Genomic DNA, 20701 nt, shown 5'->3' with positions numbered 1-20701 from the left:
TCTTCTCTATTAACTGACAGCTGCGCTAATTAAAAAAGCTCAGTGACAGAAAACAGATCAACCGTGCCCATGGCCAATAAACTATGTGCAATATAGATATATTTTTATTACATCTTTGTAAAACTATTATGAAGAATGTAATGTTGCCATAAGTAATTTTAAAATATGTGTTTCACAGAATCCCTGTGGTTGGACGGCACCTCTGGAAGTCATCTAGTCCAACCCCCTTGCGCAAAGCAAGGTCAACTAGAAACAGGGAGATGACTTACTGCAAAAAGAGTAGCACATCATACACCTGGTAGCTTGTTCAAAGAGAGTCTTTTTTTTCTTTATTTTTTTCTTCTTCATAGCTTACCTTAGCTTTTTTTTTTTTTTCTTTTACTTTAGTTAAGACAATCTTCCCAGATTTTATTAAAAGAGAAAAAAATAATAATAATTCACTTTTCTTAATATCAGGCATGATTTTGTTCCTCTTCTGCAATAACTGGCTTCAGGTTAGGGGTGTGAATACAGTCTCTCAGGACTGTGGCTTGAATGGCCATGTGAGCAGGCTAAATCAAAGTGTTGTTTGCTACCAGCCCCCTCTTTGGAATTAACTAATGTATAAGAGTAAACAACTTGAACATTAACAGCTATTTTTGCCAACAGACTCTGTTCTGCAAGTTAGCTGGTGTTTGTACATTTTTTCCAGAATTACAGAAGATAGCAAACAAATCTTTTTTAATACCAAAACAGGGCAAATAGCTTTACTCATTGAAACACTCACCTTTCGATACATTAACTAATACCTATGTACTGAAAATATCTCATTAGACACTATAGAATTTCTCTCTGTAATTCTTATTCAGGAGAAGAGTGAAAAGGGTTGGGCCCTATCATAATTTTTCCATTAGTTCCAAATTAACATCTGTAGTCTTATTGTAACGCTGTGTGTTAGGACAAATCCGGAATTTGGTCTATATGCTTTACTCATGTATGTTGAATTCAATGATAATTCATGAATAAAGATTAATTATTCAAAATCTGCCACATCAATGAGATTTTTTTCCCAACAGATCCCAGATGTGACATGACAACTAAAAGGAGTGGTAAGCACTAGAGGGGAGTTCAGCCGAAACAGTTACCTGGGCTTAAACGAAGAAACAATTGCTGGACTCCAAATGAAATTGTAGGTAACCACGGAGCTTGACACTGTAGAGTTATTTGGTGGAACTTAAACAAGGTGATCCTAAAAGCACAACCTGTGAGTTGCTTTGCTTTCTCAGACTAGTATTGCTTTGATGTGGGGGCTGCTCTGTCAGATTTCTCATAGGGACTGCAAAAGACTTGCATTTCTCCCCCTGAACCTTACAGAACAGGAAGAAACAAGAAAAAAGAAAAAAGGAAAAAATAAAATAAAATAAAGATCTTTTACAGCTTTCCGGCAGTAGTTACTCTGCCTGAAAATACCATATATTCCACAAAAGCACCCAAACTCTCCGCAGGTCTAACCACACATTACTTCAAACAGGCAGACTAGGTATCAGCTGATCCTAAGTTGAAACTATCTCTCTTCTTAATTCTTTATATACAATATGGATGCAGTCCTGCAGGGGACACTCTATACGGGCTGCAGTAAGTTACAGACTGCAAGATACAGAGCTCCATCAAACAGAAAGTCAGGTTTGCTCTCAGGCCTCGATATAAAAAAGCACATATTCCAGGTGGTCTGGCTTACAGAAACACACTCCAGAGAGACCTCGACTTCATTCTTCAGAAGCATAAAAGAAAGGAGAATACGGCCCATGAGTTCTGCTGTACTAAAACACAGATGCATATCGCATTACCTCAGTGATTTAATTATTTGGCATTTACCAAAACTTAAAAACTGCTACTATAGATGCTAATAAGGCTAAAATTGTAGAGTGCTAAATTCTGCCTTTGTTTACATCTAGGCAACTGTACCAGCTTTAGGTTCAGCACAGTTGTGGGAATACAACACAGAGCAGGATTTAGCGTTTAGCTTTCTTGCAGAAAGGGTTTTTATGGCTTATAACACAGAAAATTCACAAGAGCATGCCCGAAGCTGAACACCTAATAGTAGATATCTTTATTGTACTGCTGTACAATGACTTTTAATGCAGCGTCTGCCCCAAGATCAGTGGCAGCAGAAAGACTTCTCACCTGCTTGACTAGAAGCAGGTCAAGAAGTCATGAGACAGCACACCCAAGGGTTGCAGAACAGTGCCTCTGACCACGAGAAACTCTTTCTATTCGAAAGGAATAAAAAAAGTCTTTAATCTTGAGTGGTGGGAACATATTGTAATTGTTGATTAAAAAAACATGTTGAGGAAAACATTTAACAGCAGAGTAACCGGCAAGTGGAAGTGTTTGCTACAGGGTGACCCTGCTTGCCTGAGGAAGGGCTGCACTGCCAGGCCAAATACTCTGAACGTGCAAGGGGCTATCCCAGTGTGTTTGACTGCTCTTCTCCAGTTACTGTGCTTCCAATTGACAGCAGCCATAGGACCGACTCTGAGCTTCAATTCCTTTGGATTTTGCTTAGAACAGAAGTTGGGCCTAATCCTGTGGTGCTTTGTACCCAAACTCTCATGAGCCTAATCAGGCACGCAAAACTCTGATTTCTGCGAGAGTACTTGTTACAAAGGAAAGGAGGACTAAGTCAGTTAAAAGGAAAGCTGCACCTTAGAAAAAAGTACCCAGCGGTTTCCTCCACCCATTTTTAAGGGAAATGCGCAATTTTCAAAAGCAGGATTGTAATGTCTTTATCTAAGGCCCCAAATCTACGCTCCTTCTGGCTCCCAAAACTCCGTGTGAATTTCAGTTTTGATTCAATAAGGCCTGCAAGATCCATCCCCAAATCTTGCTCCTTGTTAAAATGAATGGAAATTCTGCACATGACTTCAGTGGGATCAAAACAGACCCTTTAGCCACTAGCATGTTGCCCAGATATTTTAGCCACCTTTTCTGCAATACAATGTTGTCTAAATGGGTTTTTACGGACTTGTCAGACACTACAGATTGCTGTTAAAGGACAGGGTTGGTCATAACAGGAAATAATGTTGCTTTGGGACTTTCACCATTAGTTAATTTTCTTTCCCCTTACATTTTCTTGTAAGATCAAAAATCAAACTAAAATGAGTAAGTACACATCCAAGTAAGTTTAAACCTACAGATCAAAATTCTCTAAAAATGTTTAAATACTTAAAAATATGCACTCAAGTTTACTTCTAAAAAGCTTTTTTCCAACAAACTTAAGCTGGTATCTAATAGTCTAAAATGCAGAGCTGTACTTCATCCTATTGTTTGTCCACGGGCAACGTATGGGGCCACAATGTCTTGAAATCATAATCCTTGCTTTCTGAAGAGAAATTGTTCTCTGTAAGCATTTCTGAGGTGTATGGTTTACATTCCTGTCCTCTTCTAAGCAATTTCAGAAGCCATCTAAAATTATAATCAAACATGCTGTAATATATTTGTGGGCTTAAAAAAAACTGGTGTGATCATGGTCGGCAAACACTGGATAGATAGAAGGTCAAACCGAACACTTCTTAACAGGTCAAGAGTTAAAAAAAAAGGAGAAGGATGAACTTCAAAATGATAAAATCTATCACAGGGGTTACCTAAACTTTGCCCAGCCAAGAGGATCACACTGGCAACTTGCCATGAGCACAAAGGCTTCATTAAGCTGTGTTATACAGAAGAGACTGCCGTCGCCTTGGTCTTTAACATGGCAAGTTGCTCCATAGAGGTGACGGGTGCCAACAGGCAATATGCCATCCTGGTGTTTGCCATCGGGCTCTATTAGGATTTAAGAGGAAGAAAATAAGTCATGGTGTCTGCTCACGAACAGCTTGTGTGAAAAGGCTGGAAGGCAAGGGCGTGAAGGAGATGATGGGCAGGCACATGGGCACTAAGGGTATCAATGTTCTTCTCAAATCAAAGTCAGCCTCGGGGCACAAGACCAGCTCCCATCGCCACCTGCTACTTGTGCAGGCCTCCACTACAGCTACCCTTGGGAGATCTGCCACGGACATTAAAGAGAGCGGGGTTGGTCCCCTGGCCCACGGGCTTCGACCACCCCTGATCTATTAGAAAATGTTGCTATTTTTCCCCACTACAACTCAACAGAGTGCAAAAAAACAGCAAGCGTCAAAGTTTGAAACCCAGGCCTTTCCCGCCCGCGCCGGGCCTGGCCCCCCGGGGGCAGCTCCCCTGCCTGCTCTGCCTCCAGCCACCTGCCCCGCTGCGCTGAGGCGACCGCGCTACACGGCCAGGTCGTCTGACCTGGCTCTGCTGCTGCTCGACTTACTGGCCCTGCTCAAGCGCCGTGTGTCGACGAGCAGCGGCGGCTCGTGCATCTCCACAGTGGTGCAGGCAGCCGAGACGGGCCGTTCCTCCGCCAGCTCCTCCTCACCCTCCACGTCCCACTTGGTGCCGCTCGCCCCGCTCAGGCTGGTGCTGCTGCTGCTGCTGGCCGCCGTGACGGGTGGCCCGGTTGGGGGTGGAAGAAGCTGCTCCAGTGGCTCTTCTTGCTCTGGAAGGGGACGCCGGACGCTGCTGGGGGTGGAGGATCCCGGCGAGCTGGAGGGAGCCTTCCCCTGCTGCTCGGCTGCCATGTTGACCCAGTTCTGCTCGGCTGCCAGGGCATGGTTTTTGCTGTTGAAGTAGTTGATGACAGCCGGCGTAGGCGTGGGGATGGGCGTCGGGATGGTGACAGGAGTGGAGATGGGCGTGGGGGTGACGGCACGGTGCCTCTCCTCAGGAACCGGGGGAGCCACGGGGTAGCTTGCCATGGAGGCCGTGTTGGAGGGGGGCCGTGCTCTGGGAGCAGCCGCAGCATAGTACGGTGCCATGGTCACCGGGGCCAGCAGCGGCGTGACAGCGCGGGTGTCAGGCAGAACAGGAGGGGGTGCGGTGGTTGTTACCACCACAGGTGGTGCCGGCGGTGGCAGGGACACGGGTTTGGTCTCCCCTGTAACCATGACTGGTGTCAGTGTTGTGATCGGCATCTCAAGGCTGTACTGGCTCGTCATGCCCTGCTTGAGCTTCTTCCACCCCAAGTGATATATCTCAAGCATGTTCAGCAGCAGAGAGACAGAGGCCACCACCAACATGAAGATGATGAAGATGGTCTTCTCAGTGGGCCGTGAGATGAAGCAGTCCACAGTGTGTGGGCAAGGTGGGCGGCTGCACTGGTAGACTGGCTTTAGTTCAAAGCCATATAGGAAGTACTGGCCCACAATGAAGCCCACCTCAAAGAGTGTCTTGAAAATGATGTTGAAGACATAGGTACGGAGCAGAGCACCCCCCATACGGATTCTACCGCGCTCGTCACGGATTGGGAGCTTCTCCTTCCCCCTTTTGGCAGGAGGATCCTTGGCATTATTGCTGCCTCCACCACCACTGCCACACATTGCTGCTCCTGGGTAGTTGCTGTCTTTGACGCTTCCCTTCTTTTTCAGTTCCTCTTCTTTCTCTTTCCTCTTCTCCTCCATGCGTACAATGTGCAGCACGTGGCCCAGGTAGATGAGGGTTGGAGTGGAGACAAAAATGATCTGCAGCACCCAGAAGCGGATGTGAGAAATGGGGAAGGCTTTGTCATAGCAAACATTTTCGCAACCAGGTTGCTGAGTGTTGCACGTAAAGTCTGACTGCTCGTCTCCCCAGACCTCCTCAGCAGCTGCCCCCAGCACCAGTATCCTGAAGATGAACAGCACCGTCAGCCAAACCTTGCCAATAACCGTGGAGTGCTCCTGTGCGTTCTCTAACAGTCTCCCCAGAAAGCTCCAGTCACCCATCCTTCCAGATTTCTAACCTACAATAAGAGCAAGTAGAGCAACATTAAAACATCTTAAAATTACACAACGCTGCGACAGAACAGATTGTTCCGTGACAAATGACATCTCTTAAGCACACTTCCTGTGGCAGAACATCGCACGCCCGTGTTCAGAATTACAAACCCTGCGTCCCAGGCAGCCATGGGCCTGGGGGAGCAGAGGAGCGGGATGCTCAGTGCTCTCACTAGCCAATACAGGTGTGTCTACACACAATGGCAGGCAAAACACACTCAGAACTAGAATTTCTACTACATTTAAATATTTGAACAATGTCATCTCTCTGTTTCTTCCACCTGAGATGCCTCTAGCTGTTCTTGCCTATTTTTAGAAAGGAACAGATGGAAATTAGTTCAATTAATTAGAATGTTCTTACTCATAAAGTGACTGCACTTGTATCACAGTGTGATACAAAGTTTGGCTAACAATCTTTTTTTGTTACCGGGATTTATTTATTATAGCATTCAGGGGACTAGTAATGTCTCAGGTCTCTGCTATTTTAACTCTATACAAACAGATGATTATTCAAAAACTATCAAATGTACAGTTTAATTCTATGTGTACACCATCAATACAAATGTTCTCCAAGCTTACTCATGTCTGAGTCTGTTTATTTCTGGAAAGAGAATTATTGGAATATCTAAAAATATTGGGGAAAATGACAAATTCTGAGAGGAACAGTGGAAAGGTTTCTATGCTGCTTCCCCTAATGTCCTGCCACTTGTGGTTACTGTACTGCAACATCAATAAAATTATTCCTAAAAGAAAACACCATAGGTCAGGGCACTTCAGCAACTGTGCACAGAGAAATAAAATGACATGATCTTACTTCTGGGAGAAACAACTGGCATATATTTTCAGTGGCTTCCAATAATTCATATATGATGGGCTACCCATATTCAGTTCTTTGCAGTGACACAATTCTGATTTGGAAATGCTTAAAGATTTTTTTTTTATGATTATTTAAAAAAAAAAAATAGATTTCTTGTCAGCTGTCTTCAACTGAGAAACAAGCTATAATTTGCTAGCAACACTTCTGTTATCCCTGGCTTGTTTTCAATGGGCATACAAGTAAGCATACTGTAATACATGTGAGAAGTACATTTCATTCTCCTAACAAACACACTTCTACCTTTTAGATGTCATCCTTCAAATGAAAACAAACCACAGAACTTTACTTCCATCTGTCTTCAATATTTTCAGGAATAATTAATTGTACGTATAATTCAAATACAACAATCAACATAAAAAAAAAAAAAACTATCAAAAAAGACTGATTATCCTGCTGTCCCTCTTTTAAAAAATTCAACTTACTTTTGTTGGTATAACTGAATTACACTCTGCTCTTTGTAGCTTTATACTTAACCTTTTCTGTCTAAGTACCTGCGTGTGTTACAATTCCCAGAAAGAGTTCATTATTACATGTAACAAAATACCAGTGAGCAAATTGACCGTTCTTGGTATTTAATTTATTGTGATTTCCAGCAACAGTGTTGAATTTCAAGAGAAAGCATTTCCATAGTCAGTACTGAACTTCTATGAAGCTGTCAATTAAGGTAGTTATTTTGTTTATTTTGTATATCGTTCTTTTTGTATTATTTAATTTTATTATGAGGAATGGAGATACCTGTAGTCGCAGAGTAGTATTCTTCCACACAAAAAGCAACATTTTTGGAAATCCTGGAATGCTAATACATTTTATTCTCAGAAAGTGAATTCAACATAAACTTCCCTAACAACAGATATTTGATATCCTACAAAAACACATTGCCTTTAATATTATAGAATTCCTTTTCCTGCACAGCATGATAAATTGTAAACTATGGTGTTAATATACTGATTTTGAAACACTGATTTTGTGCAGTAATGCTTCTGGTCTTAAAACAATTTTTAATCTTTCTTGGAAGTACATTCAAGGTGTTTCTAAAGACTGTATTTTTCTCAAAATATTAATCTAAGGCTGCATAAACTTTGTTAGGACATTCAATTTCTTTAATCCTAATTAAGTATCTTTATATGATTTAAATTTTTATCCTCAATCTTAAATTTATCAGTTTAGTTCTATCTTAATGGTGTTCTGTAATTTTCTTAATTTGACTGTAAAAGTTGTTGTGTAGCAACAGCAAAAGGAATAATGTGATATTGGGTGGATTAAAGAAATTTAGCATAATACCAAATTTAGCACTTAATTTGTCTTCTGTCCTTTGCATTATTCTGTGTCTATCGTTTTTCTTTGTTTTCTGCCCAGATCAAGCAGAGTGGAAGGTTCAAGTAATAAGTAGTCAAAGTTAACATTTGTTCTTTTGTTACGAATATTTGTACTAGAAGGCAAAAGTTAGCACACCAAATTTTCTTAATCTTCAAAATTTTGGTCCATTTCCAGCATGGTCACCCTTGCTTCCATTGGGCTAGGCGCCGCAAACTGTTCTTTACAAAGACAGATACTGCTTTGTGTTGTTCCCCAAAATGAAGTCAACCTGCCCGCATGAAAAATTATAATCCCTGCAGTGTAAGGTGAACAGACAGCAATTGTCTTTTTTTTTTTTTTTTTTTTTTTTTTTTTAATATAGACACATCAACAAGCAATGTTCACTATGATTAAAGTAGGATTTTTTGTGCTTTTTGGAAGAATTATATAGCAACTATTGGAAGAAAAAAATAAAATTTTATAAAAAGCAAAGGGATCTGATTTATTTTCAGTCTTTCTCCATCCACTAATACTACTGAAGATGTTTTTTTCCCTTTTTGCTCCAGGCCAACAATGCCCAGTCTGAGGTAATTCAGGACACCAAAGGTATGACACAATGATGCATTTCTCAAAGGATACACTTTAAAGGGATTCTAATTGCTTACATTAATAAAAGATGTGTATCAGAGCCTGAAAATCCATGCAGTACACAGAGAAAAAGTCCTTAAGAAGGGAGTGAATACTTCATAGGATCTAAACTGCACAGAGGTGAAAACCTCAGTGTTCATCTTAATACCAGCTGCAGCAAACATTGCCTTCACTACAAATGTGTACAGCCTATACCAAAATGTGGGAAGGACATAACTTCCAAAGACAATGCAAAGATACTTAGCTGCCATGGCTAGGGGGTTTGAAGAAATCCAGGTCCTTTATCTCCCTTCATTGTTAATAAAAACTCCTGTGAGTAATTCGTAAAGCCAATGTAATGCATCCAAAAATAACACCAACCATTTTAAAGGGGTGTTTTGATATAAATAATGATTGAATGACATCAGACTAAATCCAAGAGCTCACAGACCTCATGGAATACTTGAGTCGTCACTATTAAGTTCAACAACAAAATACCTACACTTAAATTTAAACAAAGACTACTCAATACTTTAGCTGAGAAAAATTCCAAGCTTGCTTTTGTAGTATTAAACTTCAGCTGCACGGTACTACTTCCAGCAACTGTTGATCATGATTTCAAATACAAAGACAGGAAATTGCTTAGCCCTAGTCTCATACATGGTTTGTGAAGGAAGATGTTCTTTCTTTCTGTGACTGGAAAAAATACAGATTAAAAAATGAAACATCTTTATCTGCATTTCGTGAAATTATTAGGGAAATACTTGCAAAAGAATGACAGGGAATCTGTCTCAGAAAACAATTTGATTCAATAGTATGAAAAACTAGGATTTCATGCACCTTGGGATAGTGTCATAAGAACTGGTAGCTGTATATTGTTTGTGTCACATAAAAAAAATCATTCCGCTGAGACACAAACTGAAAAATAGGGAGTTCATAAAAAATGGCTTGGAATTATGTTTAAGAATCAATGTTCTGCCATTAGTTACCAAGTTTAGTACAAACACGGACAGGCTTTGTGGATGTTGCCTTTGTCTGTGTGTGTGACAAAGAGAATGAGAAAAGCAGAGAATAAATTTTAAAAGCCATGATGTCAAATATATCCCTCTACAGGAGAGAAATAATTATCATCTGGCATTTATAAACTCGCCAGTTACTACTTCTATTTGTATTTCTGACGCTGTCACAGAAGAGGTTTATCACTGTCAAGTCTATGAAATATATTTTATTTATAATTTTACTTATACATGTATGTTTATATAGACATATATATATATATACACACAAATAATTACACAGCTAGGCTGCATATACTACCAGATTATGACAGCTGGTGTGTTTATGATTTTGTAATACTGGTATATCTAAAAAAGTCCTTTAGCAATTATTTTGAGACCTAACACATGTCTCTGTCAGAATATGAATTCAGCCCACATTTTCTTTCATTTCTTGTGGTAGTCCATAGCATCTTGGGATTTGGGTTTTTATCTTCAAAATTATCTAGGCTTTACAAACCAGTACGAGAAAAAAATGCTGTTAAAAAAGAACACAACTTGCAATAATTCCTTGTTTTTACACTAAAAGATCAAGTATCTCTGTATCAGTCTTCTATCTCTGGTAATTCATATCCAATGAAAGTAGTCACTTTGCACAAAGTTTGCAGTGGGCTGTGTCATTCCAGACAGACTGGAAGATCTAGAGGAACAGAATGAGCTACTATAATTTCCAGTGAAACATACATGTACATATATGATACACAACAGCTGAAGTTTCATAATTTGTTTTATAACCTTATTTTGAATGAGGGCTTGAAAGATACCTTTCTTATGCTCACAATGTAACACTTTCAGAGGCATCTATTATCACTTTCATTACATTTTAAACACTTGTGAGAAAAGAATCCCATCTTAAACTCACTACTACTGTGGAGCCCCTTCCTTAAATCCTAGGAAAAATCTCTTGACTTCAGTGAAAGTTTGTCCTGAGTAAAGGAAAAGTGCAAGGAGCACAGTGCTGAGCCCAGGAGGAGAGCTACACTCCACCTGTTAAAACTCCTCTGTTCCCTGGCATAGCGAAGCTTTGCTCAGATTCACTGCTCACAGGAAAAAAGACAGGAACAGAAAGTAACCCCTTTTCTTCCCCAGCATACTGAAATGCCATCTAAGAGCTCTACTTTGGAATTAAAAGACAGTGACTTACCAATAAAATGCTCTGAAAGGTGAGAAGAGTGTGAAGCTATGGAAGAGTGGGCACTATGGAATAGCCGTCGAGCGTGAGGGGGACAGTCCCTACATCCCGAGTGAGTGAAGCATGAATGAGACAGATCTGTCAGGTGTCCACATACCATCAGCCACATGGATCTAAAAACTGCACAGTAAGGAGCGTCCCACCCCCTGCCCCAGATGTACAAAGGAAAGATGAGCTTTTCTGGTGGTTCAAAGATTCAGGACCCTTTTTCACCACAGAGAAGCAGGCACCCAGAGGACAGGTTGAAGTATGATGGAACTTCAGGCATGGTACAGTAATTGCAAGGCAGTGCCAGATACCCTCTTCAAACTTCTTAAAGTACATTTTTGTCTTATGGAAACTAATTAATTTTTCTTCTAGTTTAATTCTGAAGTGCTCCAGTGGGGTTTTCCCTTTTCCCTTTAAAGTTCCCTTAAAGGGAAACTCTAGTTGCACTGGTTACCCAGTTCAATTCCTTTTCACATCTATGTAAAGCTCTTACACAACTATATCACACACTCAGGATTCCTAATAACATCTCAGGTTTATGTGATTTCTTCAGTGAGTCAGGGATGGACCCAAAATACCTCTCTGATACTCTTTTTGCCTATGGAGAAAAAAAAATGACACAACTTTCCTTCCTGCTAACACTGGCCAACTGTTGCCTAATTGAGCTACAAATATATTCAAAGAGTTTTAAAGAGCATTTACTCATTTAAAATATTTTGCATCCCTTTAGAGTCCCAAGTGAACAAGTGAGTAGCTGGCATACTTTTGGTTAAGTTTTAGGCCACAGATGTGACCAAAGTGAGGCAAAAACTGGTCCCTGTGTGGCCTGAGGGAGGCCAGCTAGGTGTTTTCCCCATGATCAGGTGAAACCCTTCATCGGTCAGGTAAATCGGAGCTCACTGCATGAAACGTCAGAAGCATCTTGGGTTATGTTCATTAACGCTGTCATTCTGTGTGTCACCATTCACAAGGGTGAAACTAAGTCTGTCTCTGCGGTACATCTTGGACTTAATTGCTCTCCTAGTGTAAAACCAGCTTGCAGTGCACACCGATGCTCAGAAGTTAGTGGGAACCCTTAAGGAAGAAACAACATCCCCTACACACACCCCCTTGCATGGCAACAGCCGTGACCATCCCTGACACACTAAAAATCTGCCTCCCCCCTCTCTCCTGCGTTTCCCGAGGTATTTTGTGAGCTCTGGACACTTCCCCGTTACCAGTCCCCAGCCGGCTCCCTCGGCGGGTCAGCCCGTGAGCCCCCGCCCGCCCTACTTACGCGAGGCTGTTTTAATTAGCGAAAGCCGAACTCCTTCGAGGGAGCCCGGACAGCGTCCGATCATTGCTCGTTTAACCTGGGCCGGGTTGGGGGCACAGTAAGCCCCCAAATTTTAGCTCGGGCTGTGGAAGAAAGCAGGGGGTCGCCGCTCCCTACCTGCTGCCTGGCCGCGCCCTCAGCCTCCCGCCCGCGGCGGGGCCCCCGCGGCAGCAGCGGGTCCCCGTCCCTCCCTCTTCCCCCTCCCCTCGCCCGCCTCCCTCCCCAGCCTGGCCGGGCCCCGGAGGCCCCGTCCCCGTCCCGGGGCCGCTCCGTGGCTGTGGCCGGCACAGCGCTGTTATCAGCGGCCGCCGCTCCCGGACGGCGGTGGAAGGGGGCAGGGCGCCGGGCCGTGAGGGGCCCCGACCGCCGCCATGTCGCGGGGCGCAGCAGCGCCGCACGGTGGCGGCCCCCAGCCCGCCGGTGGCCCGCTGACCGCCACGCTGCGTTAGGTATATCCGAAATATAAATTGTTCGCACTAAGGAGTTTGTTTTGTTTCCCTCAGACCAAGTCCGAATCCATAAATGGAGGCTCAGGGAGCAAAGTGCCTCCCGCTGTAAGCGAAGAGCGGCTTTGAGACCACCTGGTGGAACTGAATGCATACAAGTCTATGGGGCCTGAGGGCGTGCACCCCAGGGTCCTGAGGGAACTGGCTGACGGAGTTGCCAAGCCTCTCTCCATCATGTTTGAAAAGTCCTGGCAGTCAGGTGAAGTCCCTGGCGACTGGAAGAAGGGAAACATCATTCCCATTTTTAAAAAGAGTAGAAAGGAGGGCCCGGGGAACTACAGGCTGGTGAGCCTTGCCTCTGTGCCTGGGAAGATCATGGAAAAGATACTCCTGGAAGCAATGTCGAGGCACAAGCAGGACAAAGAGGTGATGTGAGACAGCCAGTATGGTTTCACCGAGGGTAAATTGTGCCTGACCAACCTGGTGGCCTGTAATGGAGTGACTGCATCATTTGACAAGTGAAGACCAACCAATGTCATCTACCTGAACTTCTGTAAGGCCTATGACATGGTCCCACATGACATCCTGGTCTCCAAATTGGAGACATATGGATTTGTTGGGTGGGCCATTCAGTGGATAAGGAGTTGGACTGAAGGTTGCACCCAGAGAGTGGTGGTCAATGGCTCTATGTCCAAGTTGAGGCTGATGATGAGTGGTGTCCCTCAGGGGTCTGTCCTGGGACCAGTACTGTTTAATATATTTATCAATGACATAGACACTGGGAATAAGTGCACCCTCAGCAAGTTTGCAGATGACACTAAGCTGAGTGGTGCGGTTGATACACCAGAAGGAAGAGAGGCCATCCAGAGGGACGTGGACAAGCTCGAGAGTTGGGCCCACGTGAACCTAATGAGGTTCAACAAGTCCAAGTCCAAGGTGCTGCACCTGGGTCAGGGCAATCCCAGATATGGTCACAGACTGGGAGAATAACTCACTGAGAGCATCCCTGCAGAGAAGGACTTGGGTGTTCTAGTGGACGAAAAGCTTGACATGAGCCAGCAGTGTGTGCCTGCAGCCCAGAAGGCCAACTGCGTCCTGGGCTGCATCAACAGAGGGGTGGGCAGCGGGTGGATGGAGGGGATTGTACCCCTCTGCTCTGGCCTTGTGAGGCCCCACCTGGAGTGCTGCGGCCAGGTCTGGGTCCCCAGCACAAGAAAGATGTGGGACTGTTAGAGAGGGTCCAGAGGAGGATTACAAAGATGATCAGAGGGCTGGAGCACCTCTCCCATGAAGAAAGGCTGAGAGAGCTGAGGATGTTCAGCCTGAAAAAGAGAAGGTTCCAGGGAGACCTCATTGCACCCTTTCAATACTTAAAGGAGACTTATGAAAAAGATGGAGAGTGAATTTTTGCTCAATCAGATAATGACAGGACAAAGGGAAATGGTTTTAAACTAAAAGAGGGGAGATTTAGATTAGAGGTTAGGAGGAAATTTTTCAGTCAGAGAGTGGTGAGGCACTGGCACAGGTTGCCCAGAGAGGATGTGGATGCCCTGTCCCTGGAGGTGTTCAAGACTGGGTTAGATGAGTCCCTGAGCAACCTAGTGAGTGGGTGGTGGTGTCCCTGCCTATGGCAGGGGGTTGGAGTTACATGATCTTTAAGGTCCCTTCCAACCCAAGCCATTCTATGATTTTATGATGCCTGCTGCCTGCATGTCCTGTACGAAGAGCTCCCAGCTCTGCAAGCTCTGTTACCCTGAGAAAATAAAACATTGGACAGAATGATTTATTCTTGCACAATGACTTTTCAGCAATAGCATATAAGTTTCTGTTCATCTACAGTCAGAGAGCTGTAAACTTGACCACACCAGGTTGTTTTCAAGGTTCTCTGTTTCTCTATTCAATAAGAATAACATTCATGAAAAAATTTGAGACACTTTAAAGAGCTGTGTGTAGCAGAGGACCAGTGACAAACTAAACCAGTGGATCCACATGTGCTTGTATCCTTGCACTGCCTGGTTGCTATGCTACCTCTTAAATCTTTCAGCTGCAAATACTAAGGAGGAAGATCTACATTCACCTAAGCACTAGTGGAGGCACTAGGACATATGACTATCACCAGAGATGGGTGATACATCCAAAACACATTGCTGCCATGATTGTCAGTGTCGTAGTATCACAGCATGGATCCCAAAGCAGTGGGGCATGATAGCAAGGGAGGGAGTCCCAACCGACCCTGTAACTCCCGACATTACAACTTCCTCCGTGCAGTGAAGCCCCTCAGCTGAAAAGTTTGATTTTAGGAAGAAGAGAGAGATCTCACTTCCAACCGCCTGTCCCAAAGGTTTATTACTATGAAGTACTTGGTGTTTCTGTGCTTGTTTTTTCAGTATCTTGCAGATTTGAGGTTGTATTTCCCACCAGCTGTATAAACTGGCCTTTACACTCTTTTGTTAGAAAAATATTCCTGATCTGGAGAGCAGTGCAGTTCTAGAGGAACTTTTCAGTGCTACCACTGAGGATTTTTAAGATAGAATTCAACACATCTTCAAACATGATGTCATGGCTGCCCACAACAACATCTATATGTATGACTACATCTATCCGTGAACAATTTCCTTTCCAGGAATTCCCTTCTGGGTTCTTACAAGAAGAGTTTTGGACTGTCAACAAACCTCTCTGGGACAGCTGTAGAAAACTCACAGGCGAGAAGGCCAAATCACCAGGGGAAGCCTGAAAGGAGCAGCTTTAAAAATAAAGGACTAATTATGTACTGGTGAATACACATGCATGAAAGCGTGTTGAGGAGGCATGAGGGGTTATTTTTTAGTCATGTACCAGAACATGAAGATCTGAAGCCAAATTAGGAGGGAAAGAGAAAAAATAGACTTGTCTTCCTGAAGAAATTGTTCAGAAGGAAGGTATGCTTGGGTTTAAAAATAGGTGTTAAGAAGTGTCTCTTCCCCTGGACACTCTGATACTACACCCCCATGAAGGGGCCGTCCTGCCAACTTCCTAGTCAGCACTTGTCTTTAAAGGTTCATGGCACTGCCTCATCATGCCAGATGCCTCCTCAGTGTGTGCCAAATCCCTAGGTCCTTTTTATGTTCAAAGTCTTCTCTCGATTGTTATTAACACTAGATAGCAGCATAAAACTTAAGTCCATATTTATTTATTTTTTACATTAAAATGCATATTTAGATAATTTTCATCTTCCTTCCAGGCCTCCACACAGGTGACAACCCTGGTTCCTTTAGCAGAAAATGTGGAATTCAAGGTGGTACATGGCTATCAGCAGTGCTGATAGGACTTGTATCCACACAGCCTCAAAAAGAGCTATGAACGCCTTAATTTCTGCTTGTTGTGGCACCCTGCACGATATGCCAATAAAAAGAACTTTGCTTGACATGCCACTGTGCTACAGAAGATGGCACCAGAGATATTTAAATGCAGAGAAAGGCTGCTGTTCCCTCAGGGGGCACAGTTTCAAGCAAGAAGCACTGAAGCCTTTTCTTTTCTAGTTGTTTTCTACATGGATGAATCAAAATACTTTGGAACCTATTAGCTATTAAATAGGTTGGTAATAAAAAGTTTGGGGTTCTGGATTAATCTCATATTATAGTTACTGTTATTATTGTACCAATTAGTAATTAGTGTTCTGTTAGACACTACTGACAAGCATGTTAGAGAACGTATTAAGAAATAAGAGCTGATGACAGGAAAAGTTATTGTGATTACTTTGTATTATACAAATTATATTGTATTTCTAAGAAGAGTTATTGTGATTTCTAGTTTGTAGGAACAGAGGAACAGGAGGACTTAATAACTTATCCTAGGTTATACAGATAATCTGCATCAAAGCTGAGAATGTCACTGATATTCTAGGCTGGTGTTTTACCCAATAAAGCAAGCTTTGTCTCAAAAGTCCTTTGGAAATTGTGGGAGGCCTAACACAATGAAGAAATCAGGTTGTTCTGGGATGCGTACCAGTGAGATGCTTTCAGGTCATCTTGGGAGCAAAAGCTCCATATGGTGAAGAAGAGGAAAAATTACAATTGTTCAAGCCAGTTTTTTTTTTGGAGGAGGAATAAAAAGAGTGATACAGGATGTGCAGAATCTTAAAAGAAATGGCACTCTTTATCACTTGGGCATGGCATGAAAGTTGTTTTTTTCAACACATACAAGGGCTGAAGGGGGATTGTGTTGAAGCAAGGGAGAAGAGGGCAGTAGGTGAGGAGCAGGGCCAGTAGAGAGGAGTAGAGAGCAGGGAATGTACAGCAGTGAAAGAGGGAAAAGGTAGGGAGACTTTTGCCTTTCTAGTAGCAGCCACCTATGAAAATACAGCCAGAGGCTGTGATTTGAAATTGCATTGTGTGTAGCAGCAAATACGATTTAACATATTGCCATTCCCTCCACCCCTTCTGCTCACTCCCTGCAGCTCTTCTTGCCCAACACCGTGGCCTACTGCCCCACAGTCACGTCAGCATAAGCGTTTGTTCATGTGCCCTCCCTGTAAGCCATGTCAAGGAATTGGTCCAGCTAAAAATCAATGCACCAAAGCAAAACACTTGTCTCTGTATCAGCTGAAAGCGTCACCAAATGCAGTGCTGAGCGCAGCTGTGCAAACAACCGTGCTGGCACAACAAAGGTCCTGGAGTGGAGGCGCTGTGTTGGATGGGGAGGGAGAGACACAGATGGGGTTAGGGGTGAGTAGGAAGCGATGACATCAACATTAATATCCTAAATGAGTGCTACCAGTGGATGCTTCATAATGCCAAACCACAACCAAAGCTTCTGCACAAGGAAATTGCCCGCCTGATGTTCTTTTCCATTGTACTGAGGGTAAGAGCAAATAAGATGTATTTACCAGGAATACCTTATTGACACACATCACAACTTTGTCAAGGCCTCAAACGCTGGATACCTTCCAAAGAAAGGAACAGCAAAAGGAGCGGAAAAACAAGCAGAGCTCACTTTGCAGAATTCAAACTGCTGCACAATGTGATGGTCTGGTTTGAACTGAAAGAAACTGGTAACACAAAATGGCTTGCTATCACTGTGAAACTTCTGGATGCAGACCAGGCTGCAGGGAACTCCACCTACATATAGTCAACTGGACAGCAAAACTGAAAAATGGTCTGGGTTTTGTTCTTCCTCCTATTGCGAGGAATGCCTGTGTTGTGAGATATAAAACAGGCAGAAAGAGGTTTTTACCCACTCTGCTGAGGAGGAGTAACAACAACAACAACAAACAACAAACAAAAAACTATTACTCTACTTATATGATTTGCAATTTTACTTGGATAAAACTGTATGCCACCGTCTATGCTTTTGTCAAGTGGAATTTATCATGGTGCACAAATGTGTTATTGCAACGGCTAAAAGCAGAAAGAAACCCTGCTGATAGAGATCATACTGGACAGACCTGTGCACTGACATGTAGACTTGAATTCATATGAAAAAGATTTTGATTTAGTAGCTGAGCTTTGCCTCAGCACATCTCATTCCAATATAAGCCTTTTACTTCTTGCCCGTTGCCAGCAGATACAAAGAACAGCATCCTCATCTTCTTTGCCACAATGTTTTGCATATTTGGGGAGTTTCATGGACCTTCCTTCAGATGTTTCCAGGCTGGCGCATTTCCTCCAAGCGTTCCTCACAAGTTCTGTGTTTTAGATATTTGGTCATCTATTATTCTCAACTCCTGGATTTCTCCAGTTGATACATGGGCTCTTTTAACAGAAGTTGCCCCAAAGTAGGAGCCAGATAAGGAGCTGCAGGTGCTAAGAAGACTGGAAACATTATTGCAAACATCATATCTTTGGCAAACCTTTAATACATACTGGTATGGTATTTTTCCAAGTCAATAATGTTATTGACTCATGTTCCACTGATGGTCTACTACAAACTCCAGCTCTTCCCTTCAGAAATTGTTCATTGCTTCAGAAAAGTTCTCCATCCTACAATTTTTGAAGTGCTTAGTGTTTCACAGCGATAGCATTTAGTCCTTCCCAACTTCCCAAGTCCTTCTCAAACTGCTTTGGTTATACCATTTCTCCTGGTGATAAGGATCGCATCAAATTCCAGGCCTGTCTTCCCAAGCACCTGCATTTCCTCCCAGATGCATAGAGGTTATCGCACTTGGTGGATCCTCACACTTTGACAATGAATCATTAACAAGTATTTTACTGCTATATACAAAAGCTTTTATCATGGCCTAGGCAGAAATCCTTCCTGACAAATCCATGTTGCAATGTCTCTTCTATCAGATAACAGATAATGATTCAGTTGGGCTGTTCTTCTGTGTCTGGGTGCACATGTGCATGGATGTGTTTGGTTTTGTTAATTTGTGCTGGAGAGATTGTGGAAGCTCCTTACACTGTACATTAAACACTCGGTCCTTGGACGGGACAAAACATCCAGGGCAGGGACATGACTAACCATAAGCAGGTATTACAGGAATGATGCAACACACAATAGGCTTGAAATCTTTACCACACAATAATTATAAAATATTTTTTCTGGCACGCGTCATTGCAATGATCTTAACGAAGAATGCTTGATTAAACAGCCCTGCTCCCTGTGAACACGACATAGTTATTGTCTTTATTTTTCAGCTGGGAAAACTCAGGAACAACGGGACTAGGGGCTAAGTCTGTACAAGGACTGCTACAATACTTTCAGGTCAAGTGAGAGGAGTCTTATGACAACAGCAATGTTGGATACTAGACAGAAAATTTTACAGTCTCCCTATCAAAAGAAGTCTTGCTAATGGGCAGATCTCTTGGAGGAGTAATTTTTGTATTCTCTTAGGGACTGAACCTCAATCAAAAATTATCTTCAAAACGCTTTAAACAAAATTTCATGATCCTGGCTTAAACAATTTTAAGACTGCTATTTTCTTTCACAGCTGACAAGCCTATATTACCATAATTGCCAAGAGGACAGCAAAGATATACGTTGCCTAAGCCAGTAAGTGTGCCCAGCACATCTTGCCCACTGAAAAATGCTGCCTGCTTCGGACTGGTATTTATTAGCCAGGGCACTGTGCTGGGCTATGAGGGACATGCTGAAATGCTGCTTAGTTTTAGTGGTGCACAGAATGCACACTGCTGTTTGAAAGCCCGAGAACAAGGCTTTATGTGAACAGCTTCAAAGATACAATGAAAAAGCAAACAGAAAGCAGCATTTAAACATGATATTGTATTCATCCAAAACCTGCAGTGATTCATAGCTCGGCTGTGTAAGTTCCCTACCCGTTCACTCTAAACTCATTCCCTTAAACTCTAAGTCATGTTGGTGTGATAGCACTCCTTCACCTGAGCGGCTGATGCAAGCACCTGGCTACCTGGCAGGATGCGTGGAGAGGATTTTATTTTATTAGATGGATTGCTGGGGGCATAGAGCAGGTGGATGTAACAATAATCACTGAGTTACCAGTGATTTACAGGGCGGAAAAAAGGAGGAGGTGAGTACAATTACATGGCCAGTTCTGGGGCTGAATTCTAGAGGGACCGGCCATGGCAGGGGTAAGCTGTCTCAGAGGCAGAAAGTCAGGAGTCTGACCTGTTTCCTCAGCTTGCTCCATTAAATCTTAGTACATTTCCAAGCCTGGAGCATAAAGACGTTTTTGATGGCTAGGAAGGTATATCAAGAAAATACCCAAGTCAGAGCTGGGACAACTTTACAGAAGATAAATATATTCTGTAAAAGAAAAATGACAAAAAGCTGAGTTGGCCAGATGGGGAAAAAAGTACATGTAGCTCCTGAAGTATTTTGAAGATCATTACCATTAGTCTTAGCTAATTCAGTCTTGGATGATTACCATTACTTTTGCTATTGCCTTAGCTACAAACAGCTTCAAATGACTGTACATACTATGATGGTGAAAATCCAAGGAAAACTGTAATTAACACCCAGAGTACTGACTGCCCTGGTTATCAGAACAGGTAAACACAGAACACAGTGAAATTCGTTACGAGTTTGTTGCCCGTAAGCCACATTAGCCTAGGATGTAGGGGAGGGAATTGTAATTAGGGAAAAGGAGAAATTAATC

General features: G+C 42.8%; 1 protein-coding gene across 1 annotated transcript; it reads right to left on the bottom strand.

Moving 5' to 3' along the window:
- Nucleotides 1-411: 411 nt before the first annotated feature.
- GJA3 (gap junction protein alpha 3) lies at nt 412-11690 on the bottom strand. Its single transcript, XM_035326582.1, has 3 exons — nt 10852-11690; nt 4313-5818; nt 412-3801 (listed from the first exon to the last, which is right to left on the bottom strand). Exons 2-3 carry the CDS (start codon nt 5799-5801, stop codon nt 3620-3622), a joined length of 1671 nt encoding a protein of 556 aa, XP_035182473.1. The 5' UTR covers nt 5802-5818; nt 10852-11690; the 3' UTR covers nt 412-3619.
- Between the last annotated feature and the right edge of the window lie 9011 nt (nt 11691-20701).

Source organism: Oxyura jamaicensis, chromosome 1, assembly GCF_011077185.1.
Source record: "Oxyura jamaicensis isolate SHBP4307 breed ruddy duck chromosome 1, BPBGC_Ojam_1.0, whole genome shotgun sequence".
Taxonomy (NCBI): Eukaryota; Metazoa; Chordata; class Aves; order Anseriformes; family Anatidae; genus Oxyura; species Oxyura jamaicensis.
This window is presented reverse-complemented; position numbering and strand designations above follow the sequence as displayed.

What these genes read in the sequence shown, in the direction of transcription:
- GJA3 (XM_035326582.1), bottom strand. Translation starts at nt 5,801, where the DNA reads ATGGGTGACTGGAGCTTTCTGGGGAGACTGTTAGAGAACGCACAGGAG. An exon ending in ACGGCGCTTGAGCAGGGCCA is followed by an intron (nt 3,802 to 4,312) that starts GTAAGTCGAGCA and finishes AAATCCTAATAG; the next exon opens with AGCCCGATGGCAAACACCAG.